The 16496-nt window shown below is 52.8% G+C and overlaps 2 protein-coding genes across 9 annotated transcripts; both read right to left on the bottom strand.

Annotated features, from left to right (window-relative positions):
* Positions 1 to 78: 78 nt before the first annotated feature.
* Positions 79 to 5636, bottom strand: TGFB1I1 (transforming growth factor beta 1 induced transcript 1). 8 transcript variants are annotated; one of them, XM_011378574.2, is made up of 11 exons: positions 5443 to 5636; positions 4057 to 4169; positions 3878 to 3930; positions 3642 to 3784; positions 3395 to 3482; positions 3171 to 3276; positions 2872 to 3066; positions 1853 to 2026; positions 1495 to 1576; positions 1038 to 1186; positions 79 to 779 (listed from the first exon to the last, which is right to left on the bottom strand). In XM_011378574.2, the coding sequence occupies exons 1-11, from the start codon at positions 5453 to 5455 to the stop codon at positions 513 to 515; spliced, it is 1383 nt and encodes a 460-aa protein (XP_011376876.1). In that variant the 5' UTR covers positions 5456 to 5636; the 3' UTR covers positions 79 to 512. The 8 variants fall into 8 exon arrangements, with proteins under 8 accessions (XP_011376876.1, XP_023378171.1, XP_023378172.1 ...); XM_023522403.1 differs by lacking the exon at positions 5443 to 5636 and adding an exon at positions 5180 to 5427; XM_023522404.1 differs by lacking the exon at positions 5443 to 5636 and adding an exon at positions 5180 to 5292 and having other exon boundaries at positions 3642 to 3803.
* A 2207-nt stretch (positions 5637 to 7843) lies between these two features.
* On the bottom strand, positions 7844 to 14276 carry ARMC5 (armadillo repeat containing 5). The gene is made up of 6 exons (XM_011378581.2): positions 13684 to 14276; positions 12182 to 12289; positions 11297 to 12083; positions 9811 to 10334; positions 9044 to 9176; positions 7844 to 8941 (listed from the first exon to the last, which is right to left on the bottom strand). The coding sequence occupies exons 1-6, from the start codon at positions 14159 to 14161 to the stop codon at positions 8122 to 8124; spliced, it is 2850 nt and encodes a 949-aa protein (XP_011376883.1). The 5' UTR covers positions 14162 to 14276; the 3' UTR covers positions 7844 to 8121.
* Between the last annotated feature and the right edge of the window lie 2220 nt (positions 14277 to 16496).

Genomic DNA, 16496 nt, shown 5'->3' on the forward strand with positions numbered 1-16496 from the left:
GGACCTGCTACAGAAAAGAACCGCACAAAGTATGGGTGTCACAACAAGGCTCTCCAGTGAAGAGACACAGCACCAGTGTGAAACGGACTATGTGTTTATGCAGGTAGAAAAAAGTGCACAGAGCAGTGAAGGAGCGGGGAGGGCACATCCTGGCCTGACTTCTTCAATTGGAACTGCAAGGGCCCTCCTGCAGTCAGGGGGCTACCTCAAGGGTGGGAATAAAGTGAAGGACTCACGTGCTGCTCATCAGTGTACAACCCACACTGGGGGCATGTGGCCTTGGGATTGGCCGGGCCTTTTTGGAACTTGCCCACTGAGAATTTAGAATAAGGAACCTCAGGAGCAGATCTCTCCAGAGGGAGGGGCCTCACAGGGCGGGGCTGAGGAGAGCCCCAAGCTCAAAGAGCAAGGCCTTAGAGTCTGGAGAGGGAGATCTCTTGGGTCAGGGCGGGGTCTCTGGGGCCGTGGTCCCACCCCCACTGGGGAGGGGTGGGGCGAGCCCTCGCAGGCAGTCAGCCGAAGAGCTTGAGGAAGCAGGGCTGGCAGTACGGCTTGCCGGCACGCTCTTGGAAGGAGCCCTTGGTGAGCGCGCGCAGGCAGAAGGTGCAGGTAAAGTGGTCCGGGTGGAAGCGACGGCCCAGGGCTGAGACACAGCGGCCGGTCACAGGGAGGCCACATGTAGCGCACAGCGAACCACGCCTCTCGTGGAAATGGTTCTCGCACAGCGGGCGGCCCTCGTGCTCGAAAAAGCTGCCTGCTGAGAAGGGCGCGAAGCATTCCTGGGGAAGGGCCACCATGACAGGATGGGTCAGCCTCCAAACCACCCCCCCCCTCCCCGCCCCGACCCACTTTATGAGCTAAATAACCTTCTTTATGAGCTAAATAACCTTCTTTCTCCTATGACTCCCGCAGTCCCACCCCAGCTGTGAAGCCTTGCTGTCAGGAGCACTCTGTCCGGGATAATCCGCCCACCTTGGGTTCCTAGTCCCACCCCCGCAAATGACTCATCCCCCAGGCCCCGCCCCCACAGAGCGCACCCTGCAGACGAAACAGTCTGGGTGCCAGAGTGCACTGAGCGCCGAAATGTAGTTATCCAGGATGGGGCCTTGGCAGCCCTGGCAGCGTGGAGCGAACAGCTGCAGGAAGTCCTGGCGGCAGTACGGGCGGCCCTCGCGCTCATGGAAACCTAGGGGCAGAAACGAAGTGGGTGGAAAAAAAGCGTGCAGGGCCGCACTGGAGACCTACAAGGTGGGAGACTGTGGGGCCAGAGGAGGGGCAGTCAGAGTGAGCAGTTACGGGAGGGACAGGGTATAGGATAGGGACAGAGCGGGAGGGGATGGGATGGGAACTCACGGGTGGGAGTTAGGGCCAGAAGAGAGCAGGAGAAAATTCATAGCATCAAGGACTAAGGAGGTCAATAGCAGGCTGAGCCAAAGTGGGGCAAGGTAGGAAGTCCAGCGGACCTATGGCTTTCAAAGTAGGAATCAAGCTCACCCTCATCTCCGAAGGGCTCCCCGCAACTGACGCAACAGAAGTGCTCTGGGTGCCAGTGAGTGCCCAAGGCAGTAACCATCTTCTGTGAGGAATGAAAGTGGATACTCAGTGTGACCTTCCACCCCTTCTTTCCTTCCTTTCCTACAATTCAACCTAGGTGAGTGGGTTGAAGTATGAGTTTGAGGTGCTGGAGACCTGAGGAGTAGCTCGGGAGTCAAAGAGAGAAGGAGGAGTCCAAAGGGCCATGGATGAGGCCAAGAGGCAGGGCTGGAGGCAAGGGACCATGAGTAGATCAAGCCCATCTCACAGATTCCTTGGGTAACACAGTACTGGGGTTTGTGGGCCAGGCAGGGCTCACATGTCTGATGGGTTGATTGCAGAGGCCACATCGTGGGGAGAAGCGCTGGAAGTAGCACTCAGGGCAGAAGGGGGCTCCATCCTTCTCGAAGAAGCTGCTGCCTCCCAGGGCAACGGAACAGCCACTACAAACGAAGTGCTCAGGGTGCCAAGCACGCCCCAGCGCTGTCACCACCTGGGAGTTAGGAGTGAGGCCCAGGTCAGAGTGGCCCTAGGACTACCGTGTGCCCAGTGAGCTAAGGTTTACATGGCACTTTTCAAGTCTCATCTCTGAGAGATCAGGATGAAAAATTTACTGTTCAAATCACTCAGTCTGTAAGTGATGGAGATTCAACCCAGGTTTTCCAGCACAGTGCCCACAATACTTTTAGGGGCCTAAAAATGTTGTAATTTCTTTTAAAATCAGGAGAAAAAAATGAGCTAGAAAAAATGATTTCATATATAATGTATTCATCTTTATACTAACACAGTCATAAAATACAATTTTAATATATATTTTTTTAATGGAGGAAGAGACTCACAAAGGCAAAAGTGCCTAGGGCCCAAGAAAGTCATAATGCCACCTTGCTTTGCTGAGATTGGAAATTCTGGGATGGGAGTAGGGCACTTTATCTATCAAGAGGATCTAGGTCAACCACTGGGCACAATTGTCAATAATATCTGCTCGGTCAATAAACCAAGAACCAGAGCTCCCAAACTAGACTCTGGTGGAGGAAAAGCAGTCTTGTGGTGGGTGGAGCAAACTAGGCTTTTGTAAAGATTAAATGAGATGGGGATTATAGAGAAGCTAGTAGCACAGTGCCTGGCACATAGGGAGAACCACAATAAATGGTAACTGGGTTGGAATTCTCACTCTGCCACTTATTTGCTGTGTGACTCAGTTTCCTCATCCATAAAATATGAATAACAATAATACCCACTTTCCAGAATTATTTATTAAAAGGGAACAGCACAAAGGCTAGCTCTCAGTGAAGATGGGTCTGTGGATCTCTACCTCCCTATTTACATGGCTCCACTTACTTGTCCAGCAATATGTTTATTGCAGGAGCCACAGAGGCCCTTTGCCTGGGTGGGAATGCCACGGCGGGTTAGGTCGGACTGCAGCAGCCCCAGCATGGTGTCTAGGCTGCCCTTGCCAGTAGGCCCTGGTGGGGATGGGGAGCCCTCATTCGTGGAACTTGGCACTGGTGGCTGGGTTGGCCCAGAAGCTGGAAGCTGCAGCAGGGAGAACATGTGAGTTGAGTCAGCAGATATGGAAAGGTCTAAAATGGGTTGAGGAGCCACAAATTCACACTGGTCCATCCCCTTGCCTGACTCACGTGGTTCTGGACTCGGAAGTCAGAGAGTGAGGCCATCAATCTATCCAGCTCTAGGGTAGCCGAGGTGGCTGAAGTCTTTGGGAGAACAGGGGATGGGCTAGAAGGGCTGTGAAGAACACTACTTGTATCAGCTCAGAGCCTCCCAGAGTAATGCTCACTCCAGTAACTCAGGCATCCAAGACCAATCACCTCTCTCCCAGCCCTGCCAACTATACCAAACTCACAGGCTGGGCCGTTTCTTGTCCTCAGATTGGTCCTCCTTCAGCTCCCCTGCAGTCTCCTTGCTAGATGGGAACTGAGACATTATTTCATCTGCAGAGAGGACAAAAGGGCACTGGACATAGGGCCATGCTCTACCCACCCTCCCACTTAAGGCTTTGTGTCCTTTTAGCTTCTACTCTGAGAAATCTACACCCCTTAATTAAGGACTATACCCCATCCCATCAAGGCCTATCTCAGTAACCTTGGTACCTGTGATGTTGAACTGAGTAGCATTAAGTTCCTGAAGCAACCGGTCTAGCTCACAGAGCCCCGTGCCCAAGACACCGCTGGAAGAGGAGAATGGAGGGGCCGCAGGGGCCGCAGGCTTGGGGGACCGAGGCTTGCATACCGTACTGGGAAACAGGGTGGGAGCTGAGGTTCAGGGGTGGGGATTCCAAGCCTCTTCTCGATTGGCTTCCCCAACCCCTAGTTCCCACGTCCCTTACCTGTACAGATGGTCCTTGTCCTCAGAGGCTCCTGAAGACTCCCCCAGCCCCATCTACAGAGAGAAGGACTCATGTATAGGATAATAGATCTGTACTTTGCCTTACTTAAGCCTAGATTCCCCTAGCCCTGGCCAAGACTGGCCTTAGTGGTTGCCCCGGTACACAGCATCTGATCTCACCTGTGGCTGGCCATAGGACAGGGGAGATGCGAGGGGCTCTGGGGTCCGCTCTTTTGGAGCTCCTGACCTTGGCATGTGTGAGGTGGTGGTTTCCAGGTCAGACAGCAGGGCATCTGTAGGGAGAGGCCATCAGGGTGAGAGGTTGAAAGGTCAAGGTTAGGGTAGAGACAGGGTTTTAAGTGGGCAGTATTCGGGGAGGATGGAAGCCAGTATTAAGAGCCTGGGTCAGGAATCAGAAAGAAACACAAGGCCAGACCAAGGCAGAGAAGTGGAGGGCAGCAAGAAATGTTTATGACTAGAACATCCCAAATGGCTCATCCTGAGAGTCAGGCACAAACCCATCCACTTTTTTATTTTCCAAATCTTCCCTAATGCAGTCAGAATTAGCTCTTTACTGGAGCCAAAGCTGGCTCCATCCCAAATTGTTCAGTTGGCTATATGCCTAGCACCCAGCTTTCTGACTGGACGCTCTTTTTGCCATGCCCAGTAATTCCTCCTCTCCCCTCCCCTCTCCCCGCCCCCCTTCTGCCCCCCACACCTGAACAGGCCCACTTGGCTCTGGCCCACCTCCAGACCCTACTGGGTCCCACCCTATGTACCTCATTAGTGAGTCTACAGGGACCTGCTTTATGATTGGCTTATTCCCCACAGTGTAATACCCTTTGCCTCTGCTGAGCAGCACCCCTTATTGCAGCATGCTGGAACCCCTTCTGTCCCTCAGTTGGAGGGCATAGTCTTATAGCCCAAGTTCCAACAGACAGAGAGGACAAAATGCCTGGGTCTTCTTCTTGCCCAGACACCAACACCCACTCACCCGCCCCTGTCCCCGTCCCCAAATTAGGATCTTTTGAACCTTTTCCCTTCCAGAACTTAGAAGTCCCTGGCCCTTTACTCTTCCTCTCTGAGCATGGTGGTAGAAGCCTTAAGCTCACGCTAATATCTACCTGACCCCTACCACACTTAGGTGCCCTTAATACTTTCCTTCCCCAAACCCCACAGCCCTTCTCCAGAACTTAATGTCAAAGCCTCCTTTCCTGTCTACTTTCCCAGTTCCTGGACCCAAGATCCCTTTAACCTCTACCATCCCAGAGCCCCTGAGCCCAGGCGCCCAAAGCAGCCGCACCTCCTTGCTCATCTGTCCACAGCCAGTGATGGAGGAGCAGAGCGAGGGAAGAAGGGAGGGAGCGGCTGGCTCGGGAAAGGCAGGAAGAGAGAGGCAGGAAGGAGGACATGGAGTCGGAAAGAAGGCGCGGGCAGATAGACCAGGAGTGAGAAGAGAGGAGACAGGGATGGGGAGATGCAAGGATCGCGAGGGAGTCCAGTATAGGGAAGTAGGTCCAGAGAATAGTGAGGAGCTGGGGACAAGGGAACTCGGGCCCCACTCACCCAGGTCCTCCATGGCGGGGCACAGGCAGACCACGCTGGGCGAGCAGGGCGGGGACCGTGTCCGGTGGGGTGGGGGCGGCGAGGGGGGGGGAACGTCCGGGAGCTGGAGGCCCAGCCGTGACCATGTAAGGAAGCCGGGACCAGTTGGGATGGGGCTGGAGGTAAATTGCGGGGAGTAGGGAGCATCGAACGGGAGAACCCGAGGTGGGGGTGTGTAAGGGAGGGAGGGCCCAGCCCACACAGGCCCAGCCCGCCTTCGACCACACCCCAGCCTTGGCCTTGGCTGCAGGGAGCCCCAGGCAGCCACAGCCAATGTCAGAGAAGTGGCTCTTTCAGATCATGCCGGAGATCTTCTGCCCAGTGAGACTCTCAGATACAGACTGAGACCCCCCCAAGCAAACACCTCTCAAAGCTGGCATCCTGAGTCTCAGACAGAGCCCCACTCCCACCCGGGACTTTCCTAAGAGGCTTGATCCAGACAGAATTTTGAGATCGGAGGCAGGAATGATGTTTTAAGGATCAGTCAGTCTGATGCCAGGTTCAGAGACCTTTCCCTAGGGACCCTGACAAACAACAACATAAACAGAGATCCCAAAAGGCACATATACTAGGTATAAAGAAATCTCTCAGAGACAGAGACAGACACAATGAACCCTTCCACAGACTCTAAACCAGGACCTTCTCTCTAAGACTTGGAAACATAACAGTTAAACTGAAATCCAGGCACAAGCCCCATGCAGACTCAGAAAACACTCCAAGGCAGCCAGACTTCAGCCAGCCTTCAAGACAAAGCCCTTCTCCAACACTGAGGTGGCCCAGAGCTGTTCCAAAAGAGCCTCTTCCCAAATACTGATGAACATGGAGAAGAAAGCAAGGAAGACACTCCAGCCTGCCATAAAGGAACAAGAGGGCTTTCCTGAACTCAGATTCTGAGAAATGAAGATACTCTGGATACTCTGTAGATGGGTATAGACAGACACAATAGTGCTGTAGCCACTGGACTGTGGGTCTCAACCCAGATCTGAGTCCAGACATGAGTATTTTGACCCTAAGGACTTAGCTAGCCACATAAGCCAATGTGCTGACCACCATGCCATGAGAAAATGGATATACTCTCATTGCATTTACATTTCATCTGCTACTGAAACTGTGTACAACAAAGCATCATTATAAATCATTTCATACAAAATGGTTTGTTAGGTGGAGAGTATTAAATATTTAACACAGGCTTTAATTTATATGTATAATTTTTAAATTAAAATGTAAATTTTCTTACAGCACACATTTTTTTTATGTGGAACTGAAGTAAATATGTTCTGTTGTACAGTGGAGCAAATGCTTAAAACAAGGCTAACAAGACTAGCATAGAGTACAACCCTGTTTTAAGATTACATTTCAGAAAAATAAGAATCATACCGCATAGATGATTCTCAACTGTATAGTTATATTTGTTAATACTATCTCTTATAATATACCCCTGTTGAACTGAAATCCTTACAAGAATTGATCTTAATTTTGTATTTTTCCTGTAAGGCAATAGGCCATGTTAATTAAACCGAAGGAAAAAAAAACAGCAAATAAGAATAAGCAGGGAGGAGGTGGGTTTTTAAAAAAATACTGATGCCCAGGACACCCTTCCCTCAGTCTAATTCAACTAAAAAGGGCTCGAGCATCAGTATTTTTAAATATCTTTAAAAAGTTCTCTGGATAGTTCTAATGTACAGCCTAATAAACAAAGATCTGGACAAACAGAGGCACAGAGACAGCAGTGTCAACTTAAGCTCCCCAGAGGCCAACTGGCAGACCCAGTAAAGGTACCCTCCTCAAAGTCAGGGTGCCACCTGCATGATCAGCGATCTGGGAGCCAAGTGATAGAGACCCTGCCTTGGAGATCAAAGCAACATGAGCCCTGCCCTCACCTCAATACCAGCCCAAGGCTTTGGCTCTCTCTGGGCATGATGACTAAAATGGCCTCAGGGACTCCAGGAACATAGCAGGTTTTCCTTCAGGCAAACATCAGGACACTTGGCCCAAGAGATGAAAATGAACCGAGAGGCTGAAGGCCCTAGATGGATGGTGATGGACACTCAGAAAAAATGCCAAGGCCTTGGACATACATTGCCACACATAGCATTCCCTCAGCACAGTCCTCAGCCCTGACCAAGGTCTGCATGTCCGGCTGAGTGGCTGTAAGCAGGAAGTAGGCTTCCCTTGGGGCCCAAAACCACATCCTAGGGAGAAGCCTGGGAACTCTACCCTATCCCAGGTCTCCAGGAATTGCTTATTAAACTCCTACATGCCAAGGGTGTCCTGTATTGAGACACAGAAACCTGGACAGGACCCTGCTTGATGAGTGAACAGGTGAGAAGATTCTCACAGGAAAGTATGCAGAGACACTATATAAGAGATATCCAATTTCAAAGTTTTAATCTCAATTCCAGAAGGGTAGGCCAGGCCAGGGGCCTGGGGCCCTGGGCCCTTCTCCATCTCATGGGCCTCATGCCCAGACCCTTGCCTTGGCTTCTTACTCCTGAGTCTTCAGTCCACCATCCTGGGGTCTAGTTCCATCCTCTCATCAGTCTTCAGAGGTGACTCCTTCTGCTCAGACTTCTTCCCGTGCCATTCTGAGGGAGGCCTTCTTCATAGTCAACGCATCCTTGGGTCCCCTCCGAGGAGATATTAATAGTCTAGGCTTGGACTCTTGCCCCCCTGTTCAATCCCCATTACCACAGTCAGTAAAGCTTCGGTCAGGGGACCTGCCTCCTCACCTGCTGCCTCCACAAGCCCCACCAGGGCCAAGGCCCGCTTCCGTGGGCACTGCCCTGGCCCCAGTGTCCAGCGGGCACAGTGGGCAGCTAGCCGTGGCCGGCCCAGGCGGAATACTTCACCCACTGACTCTGGACTACACTGAGGTCCCAGGTGGATATGGCCCACAGCCTCTTCCAGCTCTTCCTCCAGCCCAGGCAGCAGGAAACGGCCAGCAGCTTCCAGTGCCTCCTCAGCCTCGGAGCCCAGCAGGGGCTGGCCTGGCGGGGGAATGGGGCCCAGGGATGCCCCACAGCCCCGGCAGCCATGCAAGTGATGCAGAACAGGCCAGGCTGCACTGGGTGATAGGCCTCGAAGTGGTACTAGGTCCATCTGGGCTTCAGCGAAGTTGCCAGCTAGCAGAGCCCGGAAGAAAGGGGAGGCAGTAGATGAGGCAGCTCGCTGGGCAGGGAGCCGTAGGCCTGAGTCTAGTAGGAAGTGCAGATCAGGGTCTGGGATGGGGGCTGGGCCCAGCAGAGGTTCATAGAGGCAAGGGGAGGGCAGGTCTAGGTCCAAGGGGATTGCAGGTGGGAAGGCGAGGCTCCTTGTGGGAGACACCAGGCCTTGAAGGCAGGAAAGGGAATCCGCAGCAAAGAAGAGGAAGAGTGGATGTGGAGCTGGCTGAGTTAGTGCCGAGAGGAGGAGACGGAGGCCACCCTGGTCCAGAAGTAGTCGGCGCCACAGAGAGGGCTTCCTTTAGGGAGAAAGAGAATTCTTCGAAAGGTGCAAAAGGGTGGGACTGGGGAATAGCAACCTTGCTCCCCTGACCCCTAAAAGGCACCCACATCCCCCTCACCGACAGATGAAGGGCAGGGTCAGTGCGCAGGCCACACGGTCCTCAGGGCTCCCAGAGAGCAGCAAGTGCGTGAGGGCACCCACACCAAAGGGCGATTCAGCCTGCACAGACAGGTTCTGCAGCAGCATCTCACCTGCAAGGATGGGCAGAGGAGATCAGGTTGGGAACTGGTATCCAAGATTGGGGTGGGATGGGCAAGACAAGCCTCTGGACCCCTGAAAAGAAGGCAAAACCTCAGGGCAAAAAATCAGGGCACAGGAAAAGAGGATGACCACAGGCCCTGTAGAGATGAGGTCCCGGTGCTAGGAATTGGAGGTCAAGGCCAAGAACAGGAAGTAGAATGGTCAGGGAATGTGTCAGGGCCCTCAAGGATGGAAACAGGGCATAGAAGGCAGGGCAATGTTGGAAATGGTGGTAGGGTCTAAAAGGACATGGTGCTTGAGCCTGGGTTCATGAGTCAGTGTGCCCAGTAGGGAAGTAGTCAAAACAATGCTGAACCAAGAGTAGACTGGGTAAGAAAATGCAGACAGGCACAATTCTAAGTTGCTGGGGTTAAGCTGGGCCCCAAGGCTTGGGCAGAGGATGGAGCAGAACTCTGCATGCTGGGATAGTGAAGCAGGATAGAGCTCTCTTCCATATTCCTAGAGGCTGAGGTTGTTTGGATGGTGGGCTAGGGGAGCAGTGAGAGAAGGCTGAGTGGTAAGGTGAGGTTCTAGGCTCACGAAAGGCAAAAGTGAAGGATGGAGTGGAGAGGCACAGGGACACACCCAGCTCCCGGTGCTGGTGCTGGTGCTGGCTGCGGCGACTGAGGGGCCGGGCACGCAGTATGGGCCAGTCATCTGGGGCTACACCAAGCACCAGCCAGGCTCGCAGCAACGCAGCACCATAGCTGCGAACGAAGGCCTCAAGGCAAGCTGGGTTGCAGGTGAGGCGCGCCAGGATACGAAGTGCACGTGGGTTCGGTGGGCCCGGTGCGCCAGTCACATAGGCCAGTAGGCCACACAGGGCTGGGCCAGTCACCAGCGCCCCACTGGGGTCGGGAGCCTGGGAGAAGCGCGACAGCAGCAGCAGTGCTGGCCCCTCGCGGCCCCAAGGCTCCTCAGTGGTGGCAGGACTGCGGCCTGGCCCTGGTGTGCGCAGTGCACGAGGCGTCCGAAGCAAGGCTGTACCCCGGGTGGGGCTAGCTGGCTCGGCTGGCTCAGGTGGTGGAAGCGGAGGACAGCGCTCTGGGGACCAGTCTGGGGAGATGTCTCCTGGGCCTGCGGCATAGCCCTCAGATATCAGCCATGACCTGCAGAGGGGAGAATGGGGAGACTGAACTCAGAGCCAAGGGAGATGGAATGATCCCAAATCATTCAGCAATTACTAATGCCTGTTATATGCCAAGCCCCATTTTAGATGCTGGGGAGAAGCTATGAACAAAACAAAACTTCCTATCCTCCTAGAGTTTATATTCTAATAAGGAGAAACAAGCAATAAAACATATAAAGAACCCACAGAGTATGTTAATGTGGAGTTAGTGAAGTGGTACATATGGAGAAAAACAAAAGGGAATAGAAAAGAACCAGGGGAGGGAAAAGCTAACATTTTAAATGCACTGGTGATGGTAGCTCTCACTGAGAAGATAAGATTAAACAAGGCATATAGGAGGAAGAGTGCCTACAGCAACCGAAGAGCCCCTGAAATGGTACTTACCTGTCATGTTCAAAAACTAGCTATGAGGCTAGTGTGCAAGAGTGTAGTGGGCACCAGGGAGAGTGGCAGGAGATGAAGTCAGAGAGTTCACAAGATGGATGATGTTCATTAAGTGCTGTTTAGTGTCACATAAGGTGCAATGTACTCTCATTTAATCTTTATAAAAACTCTAAAGGGTGGGTATATATTATCCTCCATTTTACATACAAGAATTAGCGGCTCAGTGAAGTTAACTTTCCCATGATAACTTAGCTTGTATGTAGTACGAGAATAAGAACTTAAGACTCCAGAACCTATCACCACCAGTCTACATATTACCTTCCAGTGAACCTGTCTGAGCCCTAAGTTCAGAGGTGCTAGGGTGAAGCCAAGGTCAAAAGTGGACCCAGGGGAGAGATGTGTTTAATGGGAACATGGAAAGTGGTCACGTCTGGGAAAAACAAGGAATGAGGAGTTAGAGTCAATAAAAGTCTTACTGAGACAGACTGGGGGTAAGGGTAGAGAAGAGAGCCAGAGTAGACGGAAACCTCCATCCCAAAGCCTGAGGTGGGGACTCACCTGAGGCTTCGGAAACTACCAGCCTCTACCCGCTCAGGGGTCTGCTCCTCAGGAAAGTCCCAGGAAGCAGCTTCTCTTCCTTCTTCCTCCTCATCACCGGCCTCACCACACAGCTGCCCAGCCAAGAGAGGTACAAGTCCCAGAACCTGCAGCCGGCCCAGGGCCCCTGTATCATAGAGGAAGCCCACGAGGGCAGCCACAACACGAGGGTGCCAGGCACTGGCACAAGGGTCCCGCAACAGGCCCATCAGCAGCTCCAAACCACCAGCATCCCGCAGCCGGGCCCTGTTGATGGCCTCCCGGCACAGCAGACACACAGCCCTCACTAGGGGTTGCTGGGAGGCTAGGCCAGCCCCACTGGGACCCCGGCGCCGCTGGAGTTCACCCAGTAACACCTCCACACCACCAGCATTGCCCAGTGCAGGCCGTACCAGGCCCTGGGCACACAGGTTGGCAAGGATCAGGATACTTGCCTCGCGTACTGCCTTTTTGGGGTGGGAGGCCAGGCTGACCAGTGGGCCTAGTCCCCCACCCAAACTTAGTTGCTCAGCACAGGCCCGGGAGCAGCCTCGACTCAACTCTAGGAGGGCACGGACTAAGGCCAAGGTCAGTTCAGGGTCTGGGGCAGCAGCCAGAAGCTCAGCCAGTGGGCGCACTGCTCCCTGCTGTGCCAGGGCCAGGCGGTGCTGGGGTGAGTCTGCCAGGTTGCGGAGGGCACGAACCACACTCTGCAGGCACTGTGAGTCCTGGCAGGCCATCAAGCTCTCAACAAGCAGGGGAACAGCACCTGGAGAGAAAAGGGGAGGACAGAATGAGCAAAAACAGACACCCAAGCCTCTTTCCTACCCCAAGCCCTAGCTAACTCCACTCTCATAACCATCTCACCAGCAGAATGGATGTTGTCACAGCTCTCAGGTTCCATGGCTAAGTTGCCCAGAGCACGAGCTGTTCGGTTCTGGATGCTGTCTGTCTTCACATACTGCAGAATCGTCACTGCAAGAGAGTTTGGCCTCTTGAAGGTTCTACCCCTTCTTGTCTCTCTCATTATTCACCTCAAGAATGTGGCCTGAGAGGGTCAGGGGAAGCCTCCGGAAGAAGCTAACACTTGCTGGGTCTGAAAGGTTAAATAGATATGTATATACTAGAAGGATGATGGATGGGGCTGTTACAGGGAATTTCAGGTTTGGAAGCAGCCTTTGCAAGGTCCCAGAGGTGAGATCCAGTGTCTGCTATGACCTCATGAAAGGCCTCAAATGTCAAGCCAAGGAATCAGGGCTTGAATGTGGGGGCACTGGGAGCCATATAGGGCTTGAAGAATAGGAATGTCATGATAGACTCTGGCAGCTGGGGGAAAATGGATTACAGCAGAAAAAGAACAAGGTAAGGGAAGCAGCAAAAAGGCTGTTGCAATAGTCCAGGTGAGAAAGGACAATGGCTTGAACCAAGTCAGCTAGCAGCACAGCCTAGCACATGGGAACAAGTCTCTGGGCATATGATGGAAGAGGGATAGAAGTGGATGGATTCAGGAGATATTTAAAACACAGAATAATAATTGAATGATGGGGGTTAAAAACTAATAACAAAACCTATAATTGAGAACTTATTAATGTGCCAGGCCCCTTGTCGAACACATTTTGGTCCAAATGCATTTTATGCAAATTTGAAATATATTGTTTCATTTTATCCAAAAAGTTAAGATTTTGTCAAAACTGGCATTTCAGACAGGCTCTGTGTAAACTGTGTTCACAATGCTGCCACTAGGAGGCACAATCTAGCTGATAAAACAAACGCTTGCTATCTTGTTAGGATTTGTTCTTACAGTTTTTAATAACTCGAAGTACCCAGCTCATGCTTAACAGTATCTGAGTTCTATATTTGTATTTCATTTTCTCTCAATTCCCAATTTTGAGACGTAGCTATTATTATACCATTTTACAACAAGGCATTCTAGCCTCGGAGTACAGCTTTCTGCAGAGCCCACTTTGTGGAACACTACACTGTCGGACATCTGGCTAATCAAATGAGAGCCCTGCATAGGACCGGACATTCAGAAGACATTGTCTGCTGTGAACCTCATAAATGGAGGATGAAAATCATCTAAAAGTCACCAAATAACCCTCTGGCTTCACCAGCCCAGATGCGAGGAAGGTGCCAGACAATCAATACCCAAGCAATGACTGTATTGATCTGATCTAAGAGGGCTCGGATGTAATCTGTAAACAGAGCCGTAAGGTAATGTGGCGTGAAGGCTTGAGATGGGGGCGTTGCGCCATCATAAAGCACGTTTTTCAAGAATACAACACAAAGAACTCAAAATACCGCCCAGTAGGAAACAAGAAGGGAGGCATGCTTGGAATCCTTCTAGGAAATAAGGGCGGAGCACTTACCCAAAGGGAGAATGCCTCCGAGTCTGCGCACTTCAGCCCGGCACGCCCCTTCCGTACAGCAGTTGGCTAAGATGCTGAGCGCCAAGTCCAGGGTCTTGCGCAGGCGCGCTGGCGGCGAGGGCGACGACGAGGACGCAATGGAGGGGGAGGAGTCCGACGAGGGGGCGGGGCCAGCAGAAGCCGCTGACTGGACCGACAAAGGGGTGGAGCCGGGGCAAACCTGGGACGGGGCGGGACCCGCTGCAGACGCTCGCCGTAGCAGCGCGAGAAGGGGGCGGAGCCCGCCGCGTGCCCGGAAGCGCTCGATTCCACCCGCTGCCTTGACGTGGCGCGTGCGGAGGGCTAAGAGCGCACGCCCCAAGGGTGTCTCGTTGGTAGCTGTGTCCTTTCCCCCACCTAGACCCTCCCCGGCCGCCGCTGTGAGCTGCGCGAGGCAGAACGAGAGCGAGTCCGTGGGGGTTGGTTTCGCAGTCGCCATCTTGGCTCAGGCCTAAAGCTCCTCCCCCTCTCGCCGCTGATCCAAGGGAGCGGAACTGGAAGAGAGGGACGTAGCCAAGCACCTCCTCGCTGACGCTTTTTAAATAGCGCCGCTGCAGTTACTAAGCAAGTCGGAAGTTGTAGTTCTCGATCCCGGTACTCTGACTCTGCACAGTCGCAGAAAGCACTTCGAGGGTTGTGATTGTATAATCGTTGCTCGAGCTCGGGAGGCGCGTGCGGTGCATGCTGGGATATGTAGTCCATGCCAAGTTCAACATGCCTGACTTAGCGTCGATGAGAAGCTCTCTCAGGGTACCCTGAGTGGGCTGGTGCCTCTGGAGAGCGCACACATGCGACCATGGAGTCTCATGTATCATGCTGCACCAGACGACTTGGCTAATCTGCATCCAGGGTGTCCTCAGCAAGCAATCGCCTTTTCCTTCATGCTTGCTTCGCCGTCCCCCAGCGGTGGCTGAGCACGGAAGACAGCGCTGACGTACTCGGAACCCCGAGCCAGGCCTAAAGTGTCAAGTTCCTGACAGCGTCCACAGAAGGGTGAATGAGAGGGTTAAACCTACCGAAACCATTTGCTGCCGTTTCCTAGAGCAGTGCGGGGTAGTGGACTTTCCATTTCCGTCCAATCTGTAGGGCAGGCTCAGGATCTGGGGAGGAAGAAGACCCTGCCAGGACCAGCTGTTCTGCAATCCCCAGAGCCTTTGAGTGCCAGGAGTGTGGACTGACCTCATTCACCACCAAAGCAGCCACCCAGGTGAAAAGCCCTACGGCTGTCCTGAGTGTGGCAAAAGCTTCCGACATCGCTCTGTGTTAGGTTTGCCGAAAGAGGAACACACAAGGCCAAAGGAGTTAAGCAAGATTTATTGTAGCAGAGTGACAAAATGGCTGAGCCACAAGTGGCGTCAGCCCAGAATGTGAGGAGACCTGAAATTTATGTGGGGCCTGAGGCGGGTCTTTTGGCAGGAATATCTGGGGCGGGTAAATTGGCAGAGAAAGAAGGAGAGCCCAGTAAAGCGGGAAGAGAGCTTGTAGCATTGCCAACCCAGATGCAAGGTCTGGTTCCCACACAAAAGTAAGGGAGAAGTCTGGTTCTCACACTATGGGGGTAGGGATAGGGCCCTCCTAGACCTAATGTTGCGGGATTCTGGAACAGGGAGATGGGACACTGAGGCTATAAGCAGGAAGCAGCATTTATTGATGTGGGCACCAGTTCAGCAGATTGTTAGCGGAGCTGAGCCCCAATTGTAACATAACAGGCAGTTTTATACAGTCTTGTCATTCCTACACAGCTACAGATATAAGGAAGGACATTGATTGGCAAGCAATGAGAAAATTGATGTCAGCCGGAGAGTCCTTGGAAGGGCGGTGGGGGGCGGGAGCGGCGGACAGTCAGGAACGAACTTTTCGAGCAGTAAATGGTCATGCAGAGTCAGGCTGCCACACTAACACTTAGATCTGGTTAAGCACCACCAGGTACACACTGGCAAGAAACCATACCCCTACCCTGAGTATGGCTGTTGCTTCAGCCTCAGCTCCAACCTCAATCAACACTGTTGCTCTCACTCAGGCCTCCTGCCCAAGTGCCCAGAGTGCAAGGAGGCTTTTGGCCACAGCTCAGACCTGTTTAAACAATGAGTGCGCAAGTATGAGAACTCTATACCTGTGCATAGTGTGGTAAGACCATTAGCTCCAACCTGATCCAGCACCAGCGCACGCACACAGGCGAGAAATGCTACTGCTATGCCTGGTGCGGTGACAGCTTTGGTGCAGTTCTTATCTGCTCAAGCACCAATGTTCACACTGTGAGTGTGGCAAGAACTTCAGCAACAGCTGACTGCCTAAGGCACCAATGCACCCACAATGGGGAGGAGCCCTTCAAGTATCCTGAGTGTGGCCATGGCTTTAGTGAGCACTCCCAGTTCACTGAGTACTAGCACATCCACTTGGGTAAATGGCCCTATGCCTGTCCAGAATGAAGCAGAACCCTCTGCTTCATCTCCAGGCTCCTTAAACACCAAAGCTCACATACAGGCAAGAAGCTCTATGGGCGCCAACATTTTGCAGCAAACATTTTGTAGACAGTTGCAGCACCAACACACACTGGTGAGTGTGGCAAGAGCTTCAGCCAGAGCTCCCACCTGGTCTTCCACTACCTGGCTTTGGTTTCAGCCCAAACTTCAGCTCTGACTTTATTCCAGTCCTCAAGGACCCTGAGGTAAACAGCATGTCTAAGCAAACCTCTTTTCTGCTCCCCTAGAGCTGTTGATTTGTGGGCTAGATCAGGGAACCCCAGGCCAGAGGAGTCAGAACAGTAGAGCTGG

The sequence above is a fragment of the Pteropus vampyrus genome, unplaced genomic scaffold (genome assembly GCF_000151845.1).
Source record: "Pteropus vampyrus isolate Shadow unplaced genomic scaffold, Pvam_2.0 Scaffold347, whole genome shotgun sequence".
Classification (NCBI taxonomy): Eukaryota; Metazoa; Chordata; class Mammalia; order Chiroptera; family Pteropodidae; genus Pteropus; species Pteropus vampyrus.